Genomic DNA, 17,665 nt, shown 5'->3' with positions numbered 1-17,665 from the left:
GTGCCCCCTTAGGTGAGGGTAAAACACAGCACGAACAAGAGATGTGAGCACCCCCTAGGAGAGGGTAAAACACAGCACAAACACGAGATGTGAGCACCCCCTTAAGAGAGGCTAAAACACAGCACGAACAAGAGATGTGAGCACCCCCTTAAGAGAGGGTAAAACACGGCCCGAACAAGAGATGTGAACACCCCCTTAGGAGAGGTAAAACACAGCACGAACAAGTGATGTGAGCACCCCTTAAAATAGGGTAAAACAAAGCATGAACAAGAGATGTGAGCACGCCCCTTAGGAGAGGGTAAAACACAGCACTAACAAGAGATGTGAGCACCCCTTAACAGATGGTAAAACACGGCACAAACAAGAGATGGGAACACGCCCTTAGGAGAGGGTAAAACACAGCACGAACACAAAATGTGAACCCCCCTCCCCCTTAAGAGAGGGTAAAACACAGCATGAACAAGTGATGTGAGCACCCCTTCAAGACAGGGTCAAACACAGCACGAACAATGATGTGAGCACCCCTTCAAGAAAGGGTAAAACACATCACGAACAAGAGATGTGAGCACCCCCTTAGGAGAGGGTAAAACACAACACAGACATGTTATGTGAGCAACCCCTTAAGAGAGCGTACAACACCACACGAACAAGCATTTGGAGCACACCCTTAGTAGAGGACTAAACACAGCACAAACAAGTGATGTGCGCGCGACCTTAAGAGAGGGTAAAACACAACACGAACAAGCGATGTGAGCACCCTCTGAAGAGAGGGTAAAACACAGCACAAACAAATGACGTGAGCACATCCTTAAGAGAGGGTAAAACACAGTAACAAACAAGTGTTGTGAGCTCCCCCTTAGGAAAGGGCCAAACACAGCACGAGCAAGTGATGTGAGCACCCCCTTAAGAGAGGGTGAAACACAGCACGAACAAGAGATGTGAGCACCTCCTTAAGAGAGGGTAAAACACATAAGGAACAAGAGATGTGAACACCCCTTAAGAGAGGGTAAAACACAGCACAAACAAGTGATGTGAGCACCCTCTTAAGAGAGGGTATATGTTGTATTCTCATCACCTCCATTCTGTTGTATTGCTTTAAGACCCACATTCTATGTTTCTGATGTCACATAGTCTCTGTATTCTGTCTTGTCAGTTAGCTCCCTGCTTTCTGATGGGAGCACCAGTTATTCTCTGTAGTACTTAATAAATATTATATATTCATCTACCAGGACCATTATCATTCATTTTACAACACATGGCGACGAGGATGGGATCAGCGAGGTTGGCCAGACTAGCTGCAAGAATTCAAGAGTACTTGTACACTGTGGAATATATTCCTGGTTGGAAGAACTGCCAAGCTGATGGTCTTTCCAGACTTCCTCTACCTTGGGAGATGGTAGATAAACTAGGAGTGGATTCACTCAATTCAGAAGGGTCTGTGGCAGCTGTGGATGAGCTAGTAGAGATGTGTGCTGGGGCGGTCAGTAGGAGTTGGTGGAATGCCTCTATGGTGAAGGATGAGGTGTTGAAAGGAGTGAAAGACCTTATTGTAAAAGGTTCAAGGAGAGAGAGTTGTGTATCTCCTCCTCTTCGTCCACATTTAAAGGTGTTGGAAGATTTGTCTATTTTGGACAACGAGGGCTTGGTCATCCTGAAAGAAGATAAGTTCATCCCGCCACAGGAGGTGAGGTTTACCTTATTCAGGTTGGCTCATGAGGGTCACCTGGGGCAGTCTCTCACTAAAAGAAGAGTGAGGGAGCACTTTTGGTGGCCAGGCATGGACCTCGAGATTTCTGACTGGGTGGAAAGGTGTTCAGATTGCATGGAGAGTGAGAAGAGGCTTAAGGTGGGTAGTCAGAATGGTTGTGGTACAATAGAAGACCCAGGGTGTCCATGGCACACCATATGTCTCGATTTCATTGGGCCCTTTTATCAGTTGAGTCAAGATATGAGGTTTGGTTTGGTGATTGTAGATGTTTCATCAAAGTGGTTGGTAGTTAAATTCATGAAGGAAATCACCACCAGCAACACTATCATTGCGTTGAAGGATATTTTCAGAGAAGAGGGTTTTCCCATGAGGATTATCACAGATAATGGAACGCAATTGACTTCCGCACAAATGGCTAGTTTTTTAGAAGAATGTGGCATTGCACATTCACGAACTTCACTTTACAACCCACAGGGTAATGGCATAGTTGAGAGGGCGAACCGTATGGTCAAAGGAGCCATTCAAATGGCCCTCTCATCTAGAGCCAATGTGAGAGAATTAGTTAATGACCTGGTTTGGGCCTATAGGACTACTGAGAATGGCGTGACAGGGAAGATTCCCTTTTGCATGATGAGAGGACGTTCTGCTGATAGCAAACTAGTTGCTGCATGGATGAAGGAGTGTTTGAGTATTGGAATGTTTGAGAAGCACGAAGGTGGAGAAGTGTTGGACAAGCTGGATGACGGGAAGGTGGCAGAGAGTCAATGCAATCTATCGGTGAATGATCGGGTGAAAGTGAAACCAGGAAGAGTTGGCGTTGGGTTGACGAAGTTTAGGGGTCCGTTTAAAGTTAAGTCTGTTCATAAAAGGTTTGTAACTTTATTTAATGGTGAGAGTTGGAACTTGAGGCGGGTAGCATTGTATAAGAAAGCTGGAAAGGAGGTTAAATTGCCTCAGTCTAACCGTGTGTCAGAACCAGTCAATAGGGGTTCCGCTGGTAGAAGTCAGAGGGAAAGGAGGCCTCCTAGTTACTTACAAGATTTTGTTTCATATTGATGTGGGTTTCGTATCGAGGGACATGAGTTATGTTTTTTTTAATTCTGTTTTATTATTCCCATTTATCTATGCGAAGGAGAGAGGATATGTTGTATTCTCATCACCTCCATTCTGTTGTATTGCTTTAAGACCCACATTCTATGTTTCTGATGTCACATAGTCTCTGTATTCTGTCTTGTCAGTTAGCTCCCTGCTTTCTGATGGGAGCACCAGTTATTCTCTGTAGTACTTAATAAATATTATATATTCATCTACCAGGACCATTATCATTCATTTTACAACAGTAAAACATAGCATGAACAAGTGATCTTAGCACCCCCTTAAGAGAGGGTAAAGCACAGCACGAACAAGAGATGGGTGCACCCCATTAAGAGAGGGTAAAACACAGCACGAACAAGTGTTGTGAGCACCCCCTTAAGAAGAGGGTAAAACACAACACGAACAAGTGATGTGAGCAGCCCTGAAGAGAGGGTAAAACACAGCACGAGCAAGCATTGTGAGCAACCCCTTAGTAGAGGGCAAAACACAGCACGAACAAGTGATGTGCGCACAACGTGAAGAGAGGGTAAAACACAACACGAACAAGCGATGCGAGCACCCTCTGAAGAGAGGGTAAAACAGCACGAACAAGTGATGTGAGCACCCCCTGAAGAGAGGATAAAACACAGCACGAGCAAGTGATGTGAGCACCCCCTTAAGAGAGGGTAAAACACAGCACGAGCAAGTTATGTGAGCACCCCCTTAAAAGAGGGTAAAACACATCACGAACAAGCGTTGTGAGCACCCCCTTAGTACAGGGTAAAACACAGCACGAACAAGAGATGGGAGCACCACCTTAAGAGAGGGTAAAACACATAATGAACAAGAGATGGGTGCACCCCATTAAGAGAGGGTAAAACACAGCACGAACAAGTGTTGTGAGCACCCCCTTAAGAGAGGGTAAAAAACACAACATGAACAAGTGATGTGAGCACCCCTTGAAGAGAGGGTAAAACACAGCGCGAGCAAGTGATGTGAGCACCCCCTTTAAGAGAGGGTAAAACACATCACGAACAAGCGTTATGAGCACCCCCTTAGTAGAGGGTAAAACACAGCAACAACAAGAGATGGGAGCACCACCTTAAGAGAGGGTAAAACACAGCACGAACAAGTGTTGTGAGCACCACCTTAAGAGAGGGTAAAACACATAACGAACAAGAGATGGGTGCACCCCATTAAGAGAGGGTAAAACACAACACGAACAAGTGATGTGAGCACCCCTTGAAGAGAGGGTAAAACACAGCATGAGCAAGTGATGTGAGCACCCCCTTAAGAGAGGGTAAAACACGGCACGAACAAGCGTTGTGAGCACCCCCTTGGTAGAGGGCAAAACACAGCACGAACATGTGATGTGCGCTCAACCTGAAGAGAGGGTCAAACACAACACGAACAAGTGATGTGAGTACCCCTTGAAGAGAGGGTAAAACACAGCAAGAACAAGCGATGTGAGCACCCCTTGAAGAGAGGGCAAAGAACAGCGCGAACAAGAGATGTGATCATGTGAACACCCCCTTGGGAGAGGGTAAAACACAGCACGAACAAGTGATGTGAGCACCCCCTTAAGAGAGGGTAAAACACAACACGAGCAAGTGATGACAGTGAGCACCCCTTAGGAGAGGGTAAAACACAGCACGAACAAATGATGTGAGCACCCCCTTAAGGGAGGGTAAAACACAACACGAGCAAGTGATGACAGTGAGCACCCCTTAGGAGAGGGTAAAACACCGCACGAACAAGCGTTGTGAGCACCCCGTTAAGAAGGTAAAACACAGAAACTCAGACCCTGTATGAGCAAGCGATGGGAGCAGAACGACAAACACAAATTACAGATCCAGGTGTGACCCCTCTCCACCCCCCTAGAAAGAGTACAATATAAATCCAGACACGAGTAGGTGATGTGAGTCCCCCTTACTCCAGAGAGGGTAAAACACAGACCCAAATATGAGCAGGTGCTCTCTCAAACATTGCTCATGGGCCAGTAAAGCACGGACCCTTCATAAGCAGCTAATACACACAGTATTAATACCTACATCTAAGCATGAAAACGTGCCCAAGGTAGAGACGGGCCGTCTTTTACTTCCTAAACTGAAGTTAGGGAAGTCATCGCCAATAACCCTAAATCGATGCATAGCTGCCAAGTTCCCCAATTCCATGTGTGGTGTGCTGCTCCGATCTAGGTTTTTTTTTCTTTGAATTCTGGTACCTTCAGTCCTGTTTGATAATGGAGTAAACAAGACTATAAATTCCAAAGTTCAAAGAAAAAAACCTGGACTGGGGCAGCACATCACAAATGGAACTGGGTAACTTGGTAGGGCTGCAATGCCTCTAGCTCTCTGAACCCCACACTATGAACCACGCCCCCTACGTAATCAATGCACCTTTATTCAAGCAGGGGTGTGGCTTCCTTTGCTGCAGCAGGTGCAGTAGCACAGGTGCCCTTCACCCCTGATAATTGCTGTATTTATTACCGCAACAGCAGTTAATGGGGCCATGTTTCTTGCCTGCCCCATGCAATCCGTCCTACCCCACTGTATCCAAGCCCCACACTGTGCCAGCACCCTAAAATTAAAGCCCGGGGCACAGCCCTCCTTCTCGGGGAAGAGCGAAAACGGGGGAGGGGGAGGGTTCTTACCTTGTCGGCGCTGGAGAAAGCTGTCCGGGCCCTCTTCTCCTCGGGGCCCGAGGAGACACCCGTGGGGACTCGTCTCTTCCAGATGCAGCTGCAGCAGAATACCCCACGCAGGACGCGGTGCCAGCGGCGCCCCCTGCCTTCCCGAGAGCGCTCCGATTTGCCCATGGCGGAGGGACGGGATAGCGCCACTTGGATCGCAAGGCCTTCTTGGCGCTGGAATCTGCCTCGTCAGTCCAGGAGGAACACCGCCGCGTTAGGGCGTCCTTGTGAGGCAGTTGAGTGATAGATAGGGCGACTCAATGTGTGCTCTTCCTTTTCTGAGCTTGGGTTCTCCCTGGTCGAGGGTCAGTGGAAGGATTAAAATTCAGTGCGTCATAGTCCTGTGAGGCCTTGTCCATTAACTTCAATTTTAAGCCATCAAAATCCACGTTCATGGCTCCACTAACCTAAATTGGGTCCCCTCGACTGAAACCCCTTCATGGCAGTGCCAACAGTCTTGCCGCAAATGTCCTTGCACTACACAATTTCCGGGTCACCACAGGGTCAGGCTATAACACTCATTGCTGCCCTGGTTGCACCAGGGAACATAGGGGTGGCTGTCTTGGAAGTCACCTCTCTGTGACATGTAAAGTGCAGAGGTCTCAAATTAATGAATTAAATTAAAAACTGGAAAATCCACCTCTTCCTGTCACTCATTCCATAGCTCCGGTAAGCATCGGCGCTGCCCAGTATGGTCCATCATGGCCGTGAGCTTCCTGGCTTAGCGGGGACGTTGATACGGCTGCAGAGACACCTCTACGCACAGCCGTACCAGACCAGCGGCAGGACAGCCTCGTGGGTGATAATGTGCTTTACAAATACACATAACATAACCATGCTCATTTTAAGCACCGCCTCTCCTCAGCGTGGTGCCTCCAGGCTGCTGCGTAGAAGTTGGCCCGCCGCCCTCTGTTCACTGCTTGGGGATCGCCATCCTGCTACAATGTTTCATATTCAGAGAGTCCCATTCCACTGAGAGTAGGGGGGAACCTTTGCGCAGACCATCCTGTTGTACTACGGCTAATGCACGGAGGTTGGGTTCCTGTTCGGGTGTTGCACGCACAGACAGCCCAGTCCTCTCAAGAGACTCGGCACCACCGACACAGACAGTTCAGTTGCCCTCTTGCTGCTTAGGGATTGAAATCCTGCTTTGATTACACATACAGACCGCCCTGGGACCAGCCACCTCACAATATAGACTGGGCCACATACTCTGCACGTAGTGCACTGGGATGATGAACATGCTGCAATTTCACACACATACTCTCCTGTTCCTCTCAGTACATACCAAACCCTTATCGACACATTTTGGCAGAGCTGGCCTCAAATTAATGCTTGGGGATCACAATCCTGCAGCAATTGTACACACAGACCAGTGTTCAGGGGATGGGCGGTATACTGGGATTACACTTACAGACCACCCTTATCCTCTTAGTACAGACCAAGTTACCTTTTAAGCAAATTGACATAATGCCCCTCTTTTCAATGCTCACAGACCGGGATCCTGCTGCAATTGCACGTACAGACCATCCTCTTACTGGATGTAGGACTGGGCATCTCTCGACACATACTGAACTGACTGCCACCGTTCAACGCTTGGGATCATAATCCTGCGGCGAAGGTCCATGGACAGACCGTCTTGTAGCTCACAATACAGTCTGGGCACTCTTTGATGCCTATCTGTCTCCACGCACTGCTCGGGGATCGCCGTCCTGCAGCGATTACACTTACTGACCGTCCTCTTGCACTCAGTGCAGTCCGGGCACCTCCCCTGCTGCTGCCGATCTCTGCTTGGGGATCGCACTCCTGCAGCGATTACACTCACAGACCGTCCTCTTGCACTCAGTGCAGTCCGGGCACCTCCCCTGCTGCTGCCGATCTCTGCTTGGGGATCGCACTCCTGCAGCGATTACACTCACAGACCGTCCTCTTGCACTCAGTGCAGTCCTGGCACCTCCCCTGCTGCTGCCGATCTCTGCTTGGGGATCGCACTCCTGCAGCGATTACACTCACAGACCATCCTCTTGCACTCAGTGCAGTCCTGGCACCGCTCTATAGGGCTTGCCCTGCTGCCACGGTTCTCTGCTTGGGGATCGCACTCCTGCAGGAATTACACTCACAGACCGTCCTCTTGCACTCAGTGCAGTCCGGGCACCTCCCCTGCTGCTGCCGATCTCTGCTTGGGGATCGCACTCCTGCAGGAATTACACTCACAGACCGTCTTCTTGCACTCAGTGCAGTCCTGGCACCGCTCTATAGGGCTTGCCCTGCTGCTGTCGTTGTCTTTTTGGGGATCGCCCTCCTGCAGCGATTACACTCACAGACCGTCCTCTTGGACTCAGTACAGACCAGACACCAGTTCACAGAGCGTCTTCTTGCACTCAGTGCAGTCCGGGCACCTCCCTGTGGGACTGGGCCTGCTGCCGCGGTTCTCTGCTTGGGGATCGCCCTCCTGCAGCGATTACTCTCACAGACCGTCCTCTTGCACTCAGTGCAGTCCTGGCACCGCTCTATAGGGCTTGCCCTGCTGCTGCCGGTCTCTGCTTCGGGATCGCCCTCCTGCAGCGATTACACTCACAGACCGTCCTCTTGCACTCAGTACAGACCAGACACCAGTTCACAGAGCGTCTTCTCGCACTCAGTGCAGTCCGGGCACCTCCCCGGGGGACTGGCCTTGCTGCCGCCGCCGTTCTCTGCTCCGCGGTCCTGCCGCGAACCCTCTGTTGACACATGGAGCAGCCCTCGCGTGTGCCTTCCTGACGCTCTGCCAGGGGCCGGTGCCAAGTCTCGGAGGCTATTTCTGGGTCCTGCGCTGTGTACAGCAGGGGGAGGACGGGGGCAGAGATCGCCGCCGGGCACCGAGCTCAGCTGATCTCAGGGCTGCGGCTTGGCTTGGCACAGCTTCACGCTGCCAAGACAAGAAGGGTGAGGGTCACCCACTGCCAGGCAGGAGCGTCTGAGAACTGAAGATTCTCCCACAGCCCTCTGGGAACTTGAAGTGCAAGGAGAGGGAGGGAAGCTTGCACACAGAGAGAGTGAACAGACCTCAGTCCCGACCTGCAAAAGGAGCTTTCCTGGAACTTTAACATATTTTCGTGAGTCGGACTGCGTGGACATTTGTGTGCAAGAGTTAAACCAACCATTAAAACAAATAACGGCGCAGAGTGAATGTGACAGCCCTTGAAATTAAACATTATATTAGGGGTGTTTATAAGCCGCTCCAGAGCTTAATTTGTGCCGGTGGCTGCAGGTGAGAGGTGGCAATCATTTGTTGGGGCGCAGGACTTATTTTTCAAGATAACCTAGAACTAGTGAAAGGCAGAAAAGACAGAAAGAAGGAGAAATCTGGGATGGAAAAGAACCTGCAACTGAGATAAAAATACAGGAGCTAAAGGTTGGTGGAAGAAAGAAGCACGAGGTGGAATCATGACTAGACAGCCCTGGTATTTATCAACCCTGGCATTTGGAGGCACCGGTGAAGGGGAGTGAGGAGGGCGGTCTCTGAAAGTCATTAGTTGAAGTTCAGCTGAGTCCTTACTGACTCTAGCCTGTGCTGACATTGCCTGGTCTGACCCTCACATTTGCAATTTGCATATCGACCCTCCTGTGTGAATTCAAAAAACACTGAAGTGTTAGTTACTTCATCGACTGTAGAAAGCAGCCCTACCAAGTTTCCCAGGTCCAGGCGCGACTAGCTGCTCCAGTCCAGGTTTTTTTTTCTTTGCATTATTGAGACTTACAGGCTGATATGTCCTATTACTAAACCAATACTGTAAGTCCCAGAATGCAAAGAAAAACCCGGTCTGGACCAGCTAGCTTCCACCCATGGACCTGGGAAACTTTGCAGCTACGAGTAAAGTTGCCAGATAACTCCATGTCACCAAGGACTCTGTGCTCCAGTCCTTGGTTTTTGTTGTTTTCAGGCATTCGCTCTATTGGACCACATGAAGTGAATCAAAACTACAATTCCCAGAATGTGTTAGGTTGTTAAATAAAAACACAGACCTGGAGCACTGCACCCTTGGTGAGATGGAGTCATATTATAACCATATGCAGGTGCTTTTCTCCAGTGGTCGAAGTGGGCAGGATCGTCAGGGCACGGCGTGCCCCTTCTTCTCAAATTCCAAAGATTCCGTTCCACTACTTATTTATTTTGAAAATGCGTCCCAGGACGCAAGAAATCTTCATCACCTATAAATAAAGCTCGGCGTTCTTGATAGCGGGCGGCAGAGAAGTAACAGGACTCTGTCTTTTCCTTCTTGCCCAGAGAAGACAAAGACTGTGTCCGCTTGTGCTCTGCCACTTCAGCTGCCCACCTCACTCTTTCCCTCTCTTTCTGTCTAGCAGTTCCTCTCTTACTGAAAACCATGACTTCAAGAAGGGGCTCTCGCTCTCTTTCATCTCCTTTCTTTTATTTGCTTCCCTGTGAAATGGATCCAAAAAAGAAAAACACTTTTGCTGGAAGTGTCCTATTCTTTTGACATTTAAATTCCAAAGTAAGCATTGGGAATAAAAGGTTAAAACTATGAAAAATAAATAAAGTAAGACAGAGTGGTAGCAAACTGGTCAGATTGATTTTATTCACCCCCAAACACATTAGTGCTACTTTTACAGAGTTTGCTAGTGAAGCACTATTTTTGTTTTCTTATCTTTGTTTTTCCTGGGCTTGGAACTAGTGCATCAATCCTGGAGGTACTGCAATGCGGGATTGGAAAACAAAATGTGTACTGCGGCTCTGCGTTCAGGGATGTGGTCTTTTTACCATACTGCTTACATTTTGTAAGGATATAAGCAATGGACATTGAAATGGGTCCATTCAGGGCCTTGTGGTCATGTCCTTAACTTTTCAGGCAAAAGCGCTCACTGACTTCTGAATAGTGAGTGTAAAAGTATTAAGGTAACCATGTTGTTCCTGCTTACAACATGGTTTGCTAAATTTAGCATTGTCAAGATCCCCACAAGGCTTACCTCTGCTTGTGAAGAGATCCCCCAGAGACGACAAGAGCTGCCACCCCTGTACCCACCTGACCCCGTACGGAATGATGGACCTGGCAGGGATGAGGTGAAACCAGGGAAAGGAGCACGGAATGTGGACGGTAGGGAAGGCAACAGTGTGGGTAGGATCGTGATGTACCCTATGAGAAGACAGAGAGACCCGTTAGAAAAGGAGCCCAGACCCCACCTTCTTCCTATGTACACCTCTAAACACTTCTGCGTGAGGGCCAACTGTACAGGTACTCACCAAGGTTTGTGAACCCCTTGCAGCAAATGATAGTCTGGTTGCTCCTTTAAGGAACGAAGGAAAGCGCTCCTGCGCTTGACAGGAAAAGCAAAATATGGTGACAGTGTACTGCTGTAGGCTCTTTATATCACACACATGTGCAACAATGTCATGCACCTCAAGCATGCTCCTGCGTGTTTTACCTGTGCCCCAAAACAAGCGCTATGGCACGAGTGGATACAGTCCTGAAAACAGACACGCTCCTGCGTGTATAATATACAGTTCAAAAACAAAGCGCTCCTGCTCGTATAAAATAATGGTAAAAATAAAGCGCTCCATAGCGGACTAGAGGAACTCAAAGCAATCGCGCTCTTGCGCGTGCTGCAATGCACAAATAAACAAAGCGCTCCAGCGCGGAAAGCGTAGCCCAAGAAACAAGCGCTTCAGCGCGATGGCGGTAAAGCTGGAAATGCTTTAGCGCGTAAGTACGTACCCCCTAGATGGCAACGAGCAGGAATACCTATTAGCGCATCCGCGCGGGAAATCAGGAACGGGTGGTTTCCGTGGAAGCGGGAACCAGAAGCAGGTGAAGGAGATAAGCGTTCGCCTTATCTCAGCAAGGTCCTAGCATCCGTGTGGAATCTGAAGCAGTGACCCGGCGGGACTACGCAGGCTTTATGTGTGTCCCCCGGAAGTTCTCCGCTGCAGAGGCCGGTCCTTGAACAGCTAGACCGGGCTGAGGCACAACCCGGAAGAGAGGATTTCAGTAGCCGATCGTGTGTAGAGTGACAACGGATCGGCAATACGCCGCGTACATGACAGTACCCCTCCCAAACCCTCCCCCCCCGGCACCCGGGATCAGAGAGGGGAGGCAGGACGAGGACTGAGCGGGTGACCCAAATGTAAGGCACGCACCAAGTCGGGGGCATGGCGCACATGTGACAAAGGCTCCCAGGAACGCTCGTCAGGACCATACCCCTTCCAGTCAACCAAGTAAAACAGTTTCCCCCTGGTGCGGCGAGAACCCAGTATGGCCCTGACCTCGTACTCCAAGTGGTCATCCAGTAGCACCGGAGAGGGAGGAGTGGCAGCGGCGCAATCAGGATGAACAGCACGCAGCAGAGAGACATGGAAGACTGGATGTATCTTCATGTGCGGAGGCAGGGAGAGTCTCATGGACACAGGGTTGATCACGTTCTCGATGACGTAGGGACCACAAAACGGGGCAACAGTTTCTTGGGTCCATGCACGTTGAGATGCCGAATAGAGAACCACACCCTGTCACCTGCCCGGTATGCAGGTTCCTTTGACCTGTGCGCATCGGCATGTTCCTTGTAGGATTCCTTGGCTTTGGCCAACTAGAACCGGGTTTGTTGCCAGAGATCGTGCAGAGTCCTGTGGTAGGCCCGCACCGTGGGCAAAGGGTTGTTTCGTGGTTCCTCCCAAGCGGAGGTGCGAGGATGCCGTCCCTGTAGACAAAAAAAGGCGACGTCCCGATGGCGGAATGTACAACGTGGGCTTCAGATTCTGTCAAGATCCCCACAAGGCTTACCTCTGCTTGTGAAGAGATTCCGCAGAGACGACAAGAGCTACCACCCCTGTACCCACCTGACCCCGTACGGAATGATGGACCCGGCAGGGATGAGGTGAAACGGGGGAAGGGAGCACGGAATGTGGACGGTAGGGAAGGCAACAATGCGGGTAGGATCGTGATGTACCCTAGGAGAAGACAGAGAGACCCGTTAGAAAAGGAGCCCAGACCCCACCTTCTTCCTATGTACACTTCTAAACACTTCTGCATGAGGGCCAACTGTACAGGTACTCACCAAGGTTTGTGAACCAATTGCAGCAAATGATAGTCTGGTTGCTCCTTTAAGGAACGAAGGAAAGCGCTCCTGCGCTTGACAGGAAAAGCAAAACATGGTGACAGTGTACTGCTGTAGGCTCTTTATATCGCACACATGTGCAGCAATGTCATGCACCTCAAGCACGCTCCTGCGTGTTTTACCTGTGCCCCAAAACAAGCGCTATGGCGCGAGTGGATACAGTCCTGAAAACAGACACGCTCCTGCGTGTATAATATACAGTTCAAAAACAAAGCGCTCCTGCGCGTATAAAATAATGGTTAAAATAAAGCGCTCCAGCGCGGACTAGAGGAACTCAAAGCAATCGCGCTCTTGCGCGTGCTGCAATGCACAAATAAACAAAGAGCTCCAGCGCGGAAAGCGTAGCCCAAGAAACAAGCGCTTCAGCGCGATGGCGGTAAAGCTGGAAATGCTTTAGCGCGTAAGTACGTACCCCCTAGACGGCAACGAGCAGGAACGGGTGGTTTCCGTGGAAGCGGGAACCAGAAGCAGGTGAAGGAGATAAGCATTCGCCTTATCTCAGCAAGGTCCTAGCATCCGTGTGGAATCTGAAGCAGTGACCCAGCGGGACTACGCAGGCTTTATGTGTGTCCCCCGGAAGTGCTCCGCTGCAGAGGCCGGTCGTTGAACAGCTAGACCGGGCTGAGGCACAACCCGGAAGTGAGGATTTCAGTAGCCGATCGTGTGTAGAGGTGAGTGACAACAGAGCGGCAATACGCCGCGTACATGACAAGCATTCCCTATGAGTGTTTGCTTTTTCCAAGATTATGTTACTTTTTTTTGTAGGCTGCATATTGCTCTTATCTAGTGCCTAATTTAAATTGACCCGCATCCAGGTCTTTATAGCCTGCAACAATTGGGTTGTAGTTGAAGCCAGTGCAAGTCATTTTCAGTAGGGCAGTATGGTGCTCAGTGGGTGGGAGGATGTGGCACTGTGGTCAGAGCTGCTGAATTTGAAACTGGGGAACCAGGTTCAGCCTTCATGACAAGTCCCCCAGACCACTCCCCCTGGGGGAGCATATTCCCGTGCTAGACCTTAGAAGGCTTCGGAAGACCTTAGAAGCCCTGGTGTCTTAGCACCAGCAGGTGGACCCTAGCATGACAAGTTTAAGTTAACCTTCAAGGCTTGCCCACCACAATACATACTGAAGTTCACCTCCAGTCTTGCAGTCAGGCCTATGAAGCAGAACACCCTAGAACAACAGTGACTCTGTCACTGAGGTCGCAGGACCCTTGAGAAGGGCCAGCTCGCAACCGGTGCAACCGATGTGAATGCACCGGTTGCTGACTTCGGGTGGAGGCATATTTTCTGCAGGTATTTTATGGTTTTAAAAGCACTTGCGGCCTCCTTCATGGCCTCCAGCAATTTTCGGCAACAATAAAAATGTAATGATCACTCTGGTGATTAATGTTCTTCCTAGAGAAAGATCAGAGTTTTGTCTAGTGGAAGTTATGACTCATGGAAAGGTAGCTCAGAGGGTTAATGTGCCTGCTGCAAAGAACATGTACCATGCAGCTCACAAAGTGCACATATTAATAATAGGTCAGTGGGCTACTGCTTTTGTCAGAGAGATCCTTTTGTTACTTGCAGTTTATAAGTTAAAATCCTAACATAGAACAGTGAGCTATTAACTGTCATCTAGGAGCTGCATACAAACTGCAAGGTATAAATTAGAGTGTTTTGTTTTTTCCCCTAGTCTTTGATTGTCCTAATGTTGCAAAGAGTGTTCTTTTGGATAGAAATCAATTCTGATTATTAAAGAGAACCCCAACCATGGTATTACGTTTTAAATTATGAGTTTGTGTTTCTCCAGAACAATCACTATTAAACTATACAGCCCACTCGTATGGTTGCCATGTGACTCCTACACCTTGTAGTCCTTAGTCTTATGTAACATTTTCTATACAGTGATTTACACACACATTGATTGTCTCTGTGTAATGTGTGTGATGTAAACTGCTCTGACACCCTACAATGGTATGAGTGGCGTTGTAAATCAAACTAAATGGATCTGAGAGAGAGCGTAGTTATGGAGACTGGACGGGCGCTGTTCAAGGGCGGTAGTGAATTAATCTGTGGCGGAGGGAGTAATTGGGGGGCACCAACAAACATTGTTGCACAGGGCTCCACCAGCGCTAAAGCCGGCCCTGCCCTTTGAAGAAATCTGAACTCCTTCTCAGGGGTCTCACTGATACTTAGTCCATTCAAACCAATAATAAAGAATTTGGGCATTAAGCTGAAATATAAAAGAACATTTTTATTAACCTTATTAACGTCACACAGAAGCCTTAGCAACTGAATGAGGCAGTCTGCTAGAATGGTCTTACTTCATGTCTTATATACTCTTTATCCTGCCCCAGGCATGTAAGGGAGTTTTACTAATTACATTCCTAAACAAATGGAAAATCTGGAGGGTCAGCAGGTGAGTAAATGTAAATGTAAATGTAGTAGCCTTTGGGGTTTTAGCAGGATATGGGCAAAACATTATAATTACATAGTTCACAAAGGTTAATCTTTTTTAGATGGCACTGCAGGGCATGGCATGATTACAAGTACAGTATCCCAACCCAAAAGTTAATCATTAGGAATGTCCCAAATTCAATATCCAAAAGCCGGACAAACCTATAATTGAAAGCATAACCCATGTAATGAAGAAACATAAAAAAGAAACAGTAATAGATGATGAACAAGATAAGTCATGTGCAAGGAAACTAAAAGTTAACGATGTCCTGAACATTGATTGGAAATCTCAGTCAAAGATCGATCAGGGAAATTGGCTTTGCGAGGTCAGTTTCAGGTGAAGAGGTCAGTTTCTTACAGTTCATTCCAGAGTCAGAAAGAAACCTAGTTAATGTATACATGGACTAAGAAGGCCAGGCCACTTTGTTCGCCAGGCTACCTTCACAGGCCTACGTGAGGGCAACACAAAATGGTGGCACAATAAAAAATGGAGTCAGTCTCGAGAATTACAGAACCTCAGAGCCTCCTTTTGCCATTACGTAGGCAATAACCTAAGACTCATGTTAATCTGAATCTAGGTCTATATCGATATTTATTAGGTCGTCAAGGTGTTGCTGTAACATCATCTTATTATTCTCTACTTCTCTCGGGACAGGTCTCCGAACACACATAGTAGCACAAAGACTCACTTCTGGTGGACCATTTTTGGATGCTAGAGGCATTGAGAGGAAGTGGCTCCCACTTCCTCTTCCATGGCAATTCAGTGAAATGAGAACTTAATTAACATTTACTTTATACAATTGAACTGGAACCGCTTGTGCAACTGTGCCCAAAGTCCGTTCAAAGCCTCTCTGGCAGGCTTCTATCGTCCATCAAATCTGCTTCCATTGTCTTCTTCCGCATTGGGCCTCTCGATTCAGGCCTCTTCATGAAAATAGTACTGCTTAGTTGGAGTGCCCTCCTGGCAAACACCCACAGCTCACTTGAAAGTCTTAATGTCTCAAGGCAGTGCACCAGTGTCTCTCCTCTGCGGCAGACACTACAAAGAATGTGCTCTTCATTGGTCATGGGCACAGATCATCTCGTGCAGACCCGGGTCTACATTCTCAGGGTCCAACACTCATTATTCAGTGTCAGAGGACGCTCAAGCTGCTCTTTCATGGGCACCATAATGTAGTGCCTTTTGTCAATCTTGGATCCTCCGGTGCACTGCCCTTCCATTGGAGCAAAGAAAAGAAAGGGGAATGGCCAAAACTCAGGCCAAGGGGCTCAAGGGACTGCACACTGTCAGAGGTTACCAGCACATGACAGGTAGAAAACTGAAGCCTCAAAACAACAGGGATCCTTCTCTTTCGCTCTTTTGCACTGAAACTCTGGTTCTGTGATGTCCAATGCCGTCTGATGGAGCAAGTACGATGTTTTGGAGATACCATTGATGGAGCGCTGGCGATCGCTGTCCAGCCTTGCTACTTTCTGGGTGCTGGGACTGTAGGGCCAAGACGTCTGCCATTCATCTGTAGCTGTCACTGATGGAAATTAGGCTCAAATAAATGTTCTGCAGGTAATTATGACTTGATACCGCAGAACCTAGTGATGTAGGAAATGTGACACAGTTGTTAGTTTTCTTCAATTTAGTACAAAAACAGTTCATTGTATTTAACAAGGGGACTGCAAGCAGGTGGCCTGCAATCTTCAGAGGAGTGGCCAAACAACATGGGACTATTGTGATCTAAAATACACTGTCATTCTCTTAGAATACAAAGACAAAGGCAGTAGGCAAAACAGTGCCTCTAGCCTCTTCATTTGGGTTCTCTTCATTATTCTCTGCCATCTAAGGGTAGATAGCTACATGGGAATTCTATCTGAATGGATGTCCTCACACATAGTGGCATTGTCTAATGGGGTAAACATTTTTTTCCTCAATTATTACCTCTAGGTGTTTGTTAGACCTGTCTGCCTCTGTGAGTTCCCTTACCATTATTATTTATTTTGTCTCCCTTAGCCCCTAGTGTTATCAGTTTTTTTTCTGTAATGTCCACCTGGATTTTGCTAGTGTTGTCTGGGGTCTAGGTGTTCCTTGACGCTATTCCTCCATTTTCTCTTTTTGAGGCCTAGCCTACCTCCTGGAAATTGAGGGAAACCAAAGGACCTAAAATGGTGGCCAGCAACTGCCATAACGGTTTACTTAGGGAGGCTGACCCATTGGACCAAGTGAGGAAAGTTCTGGAACCCTCTGGCATGTTCTAGTAGTCAGGGGCTAGCCTATAAAAGGCCAAGTCCAGGGCGGCCATTTTGTAGTACACACTGACCAGAGGAGAGTGTAGTGGTCAAGGACAGGAGGGAGGCAACTAAATGAGGAGGACAGCGCTTCAATAGGGAAAGATCGTCCTGTGGGCCGGCTATCGCCCTATACTGATGCTGACCCTTTTGGTTTGACTGAACCCTGAGCTGAAGGACCCATAACTAACTTTTAAGCAGGTCCAATAACTCTACCTCACCAAGGTGCTGGAGCGTGAAACTGCCCTAGAGACTGCCAGAAAGTGAGAGTTACGCTTCAAAAGGTGGTTGCCAACTTAAGAGAACTGGAACCTCTCACCGCTTTGCTGTGGGAGTGAGTATCCCCTCTGCGGGAGTGACGTTGTGT

At 48.5% G+C, this 17,665-nt stretch overlaps 1 protein-coding gene across 2 annotated transcripts in view; it reads right to left on the bottom strand.

Annotated features, from left to right (window-relative positions):
- GRB7 (growth factor receptor bound protein 7) overlaps positions 1-7,103 on the bottom strand; it is a 674,120-nt gene extending 667,017 nt beyond the window's left edge. The window contains exon 1 of one of the 2 annotated variants that reach the window (XM_078645666.1): positions 6,925-7,103. Coding sequence is in view for 1 of the 2 variants with exons in the window: in XM_078645662.1 (XP_078501788.1) it covers positions 5,436-5,600 (165 nt within the window). In the remaining variant the exon portion in view is untranslated. Of the gene's footprint in view, positions 1-5,435; positions 6,515-6,924 lie in introns of those variants that run through there. The other variant, XM_078645662.1, reaches the window with a different exon arrangement.
- Positions 7,104-17,665: the final 10,562 nt, after the last annotated feature.

The sequence above is a fragment of the Lissotriton helveticus genome, chromosome 5_1, assembly GCF_964261635.1.
Source record: "Lissotriton helveticus chromosome 5_1, aLisHel1.1, whole genome shotgun sequence".
Lineage (NCBI taxonomy): Eukaryota > Metazoa > Chordata > Amphibia > Caudata > Salamandridae > Lissotriton > Lissotriton helveticus.
The sequence above is the reverse complement of the archived record's forward strand: the minus strand, read 5'-3'. Positions and strand labels throughout refer to the sequence as shown.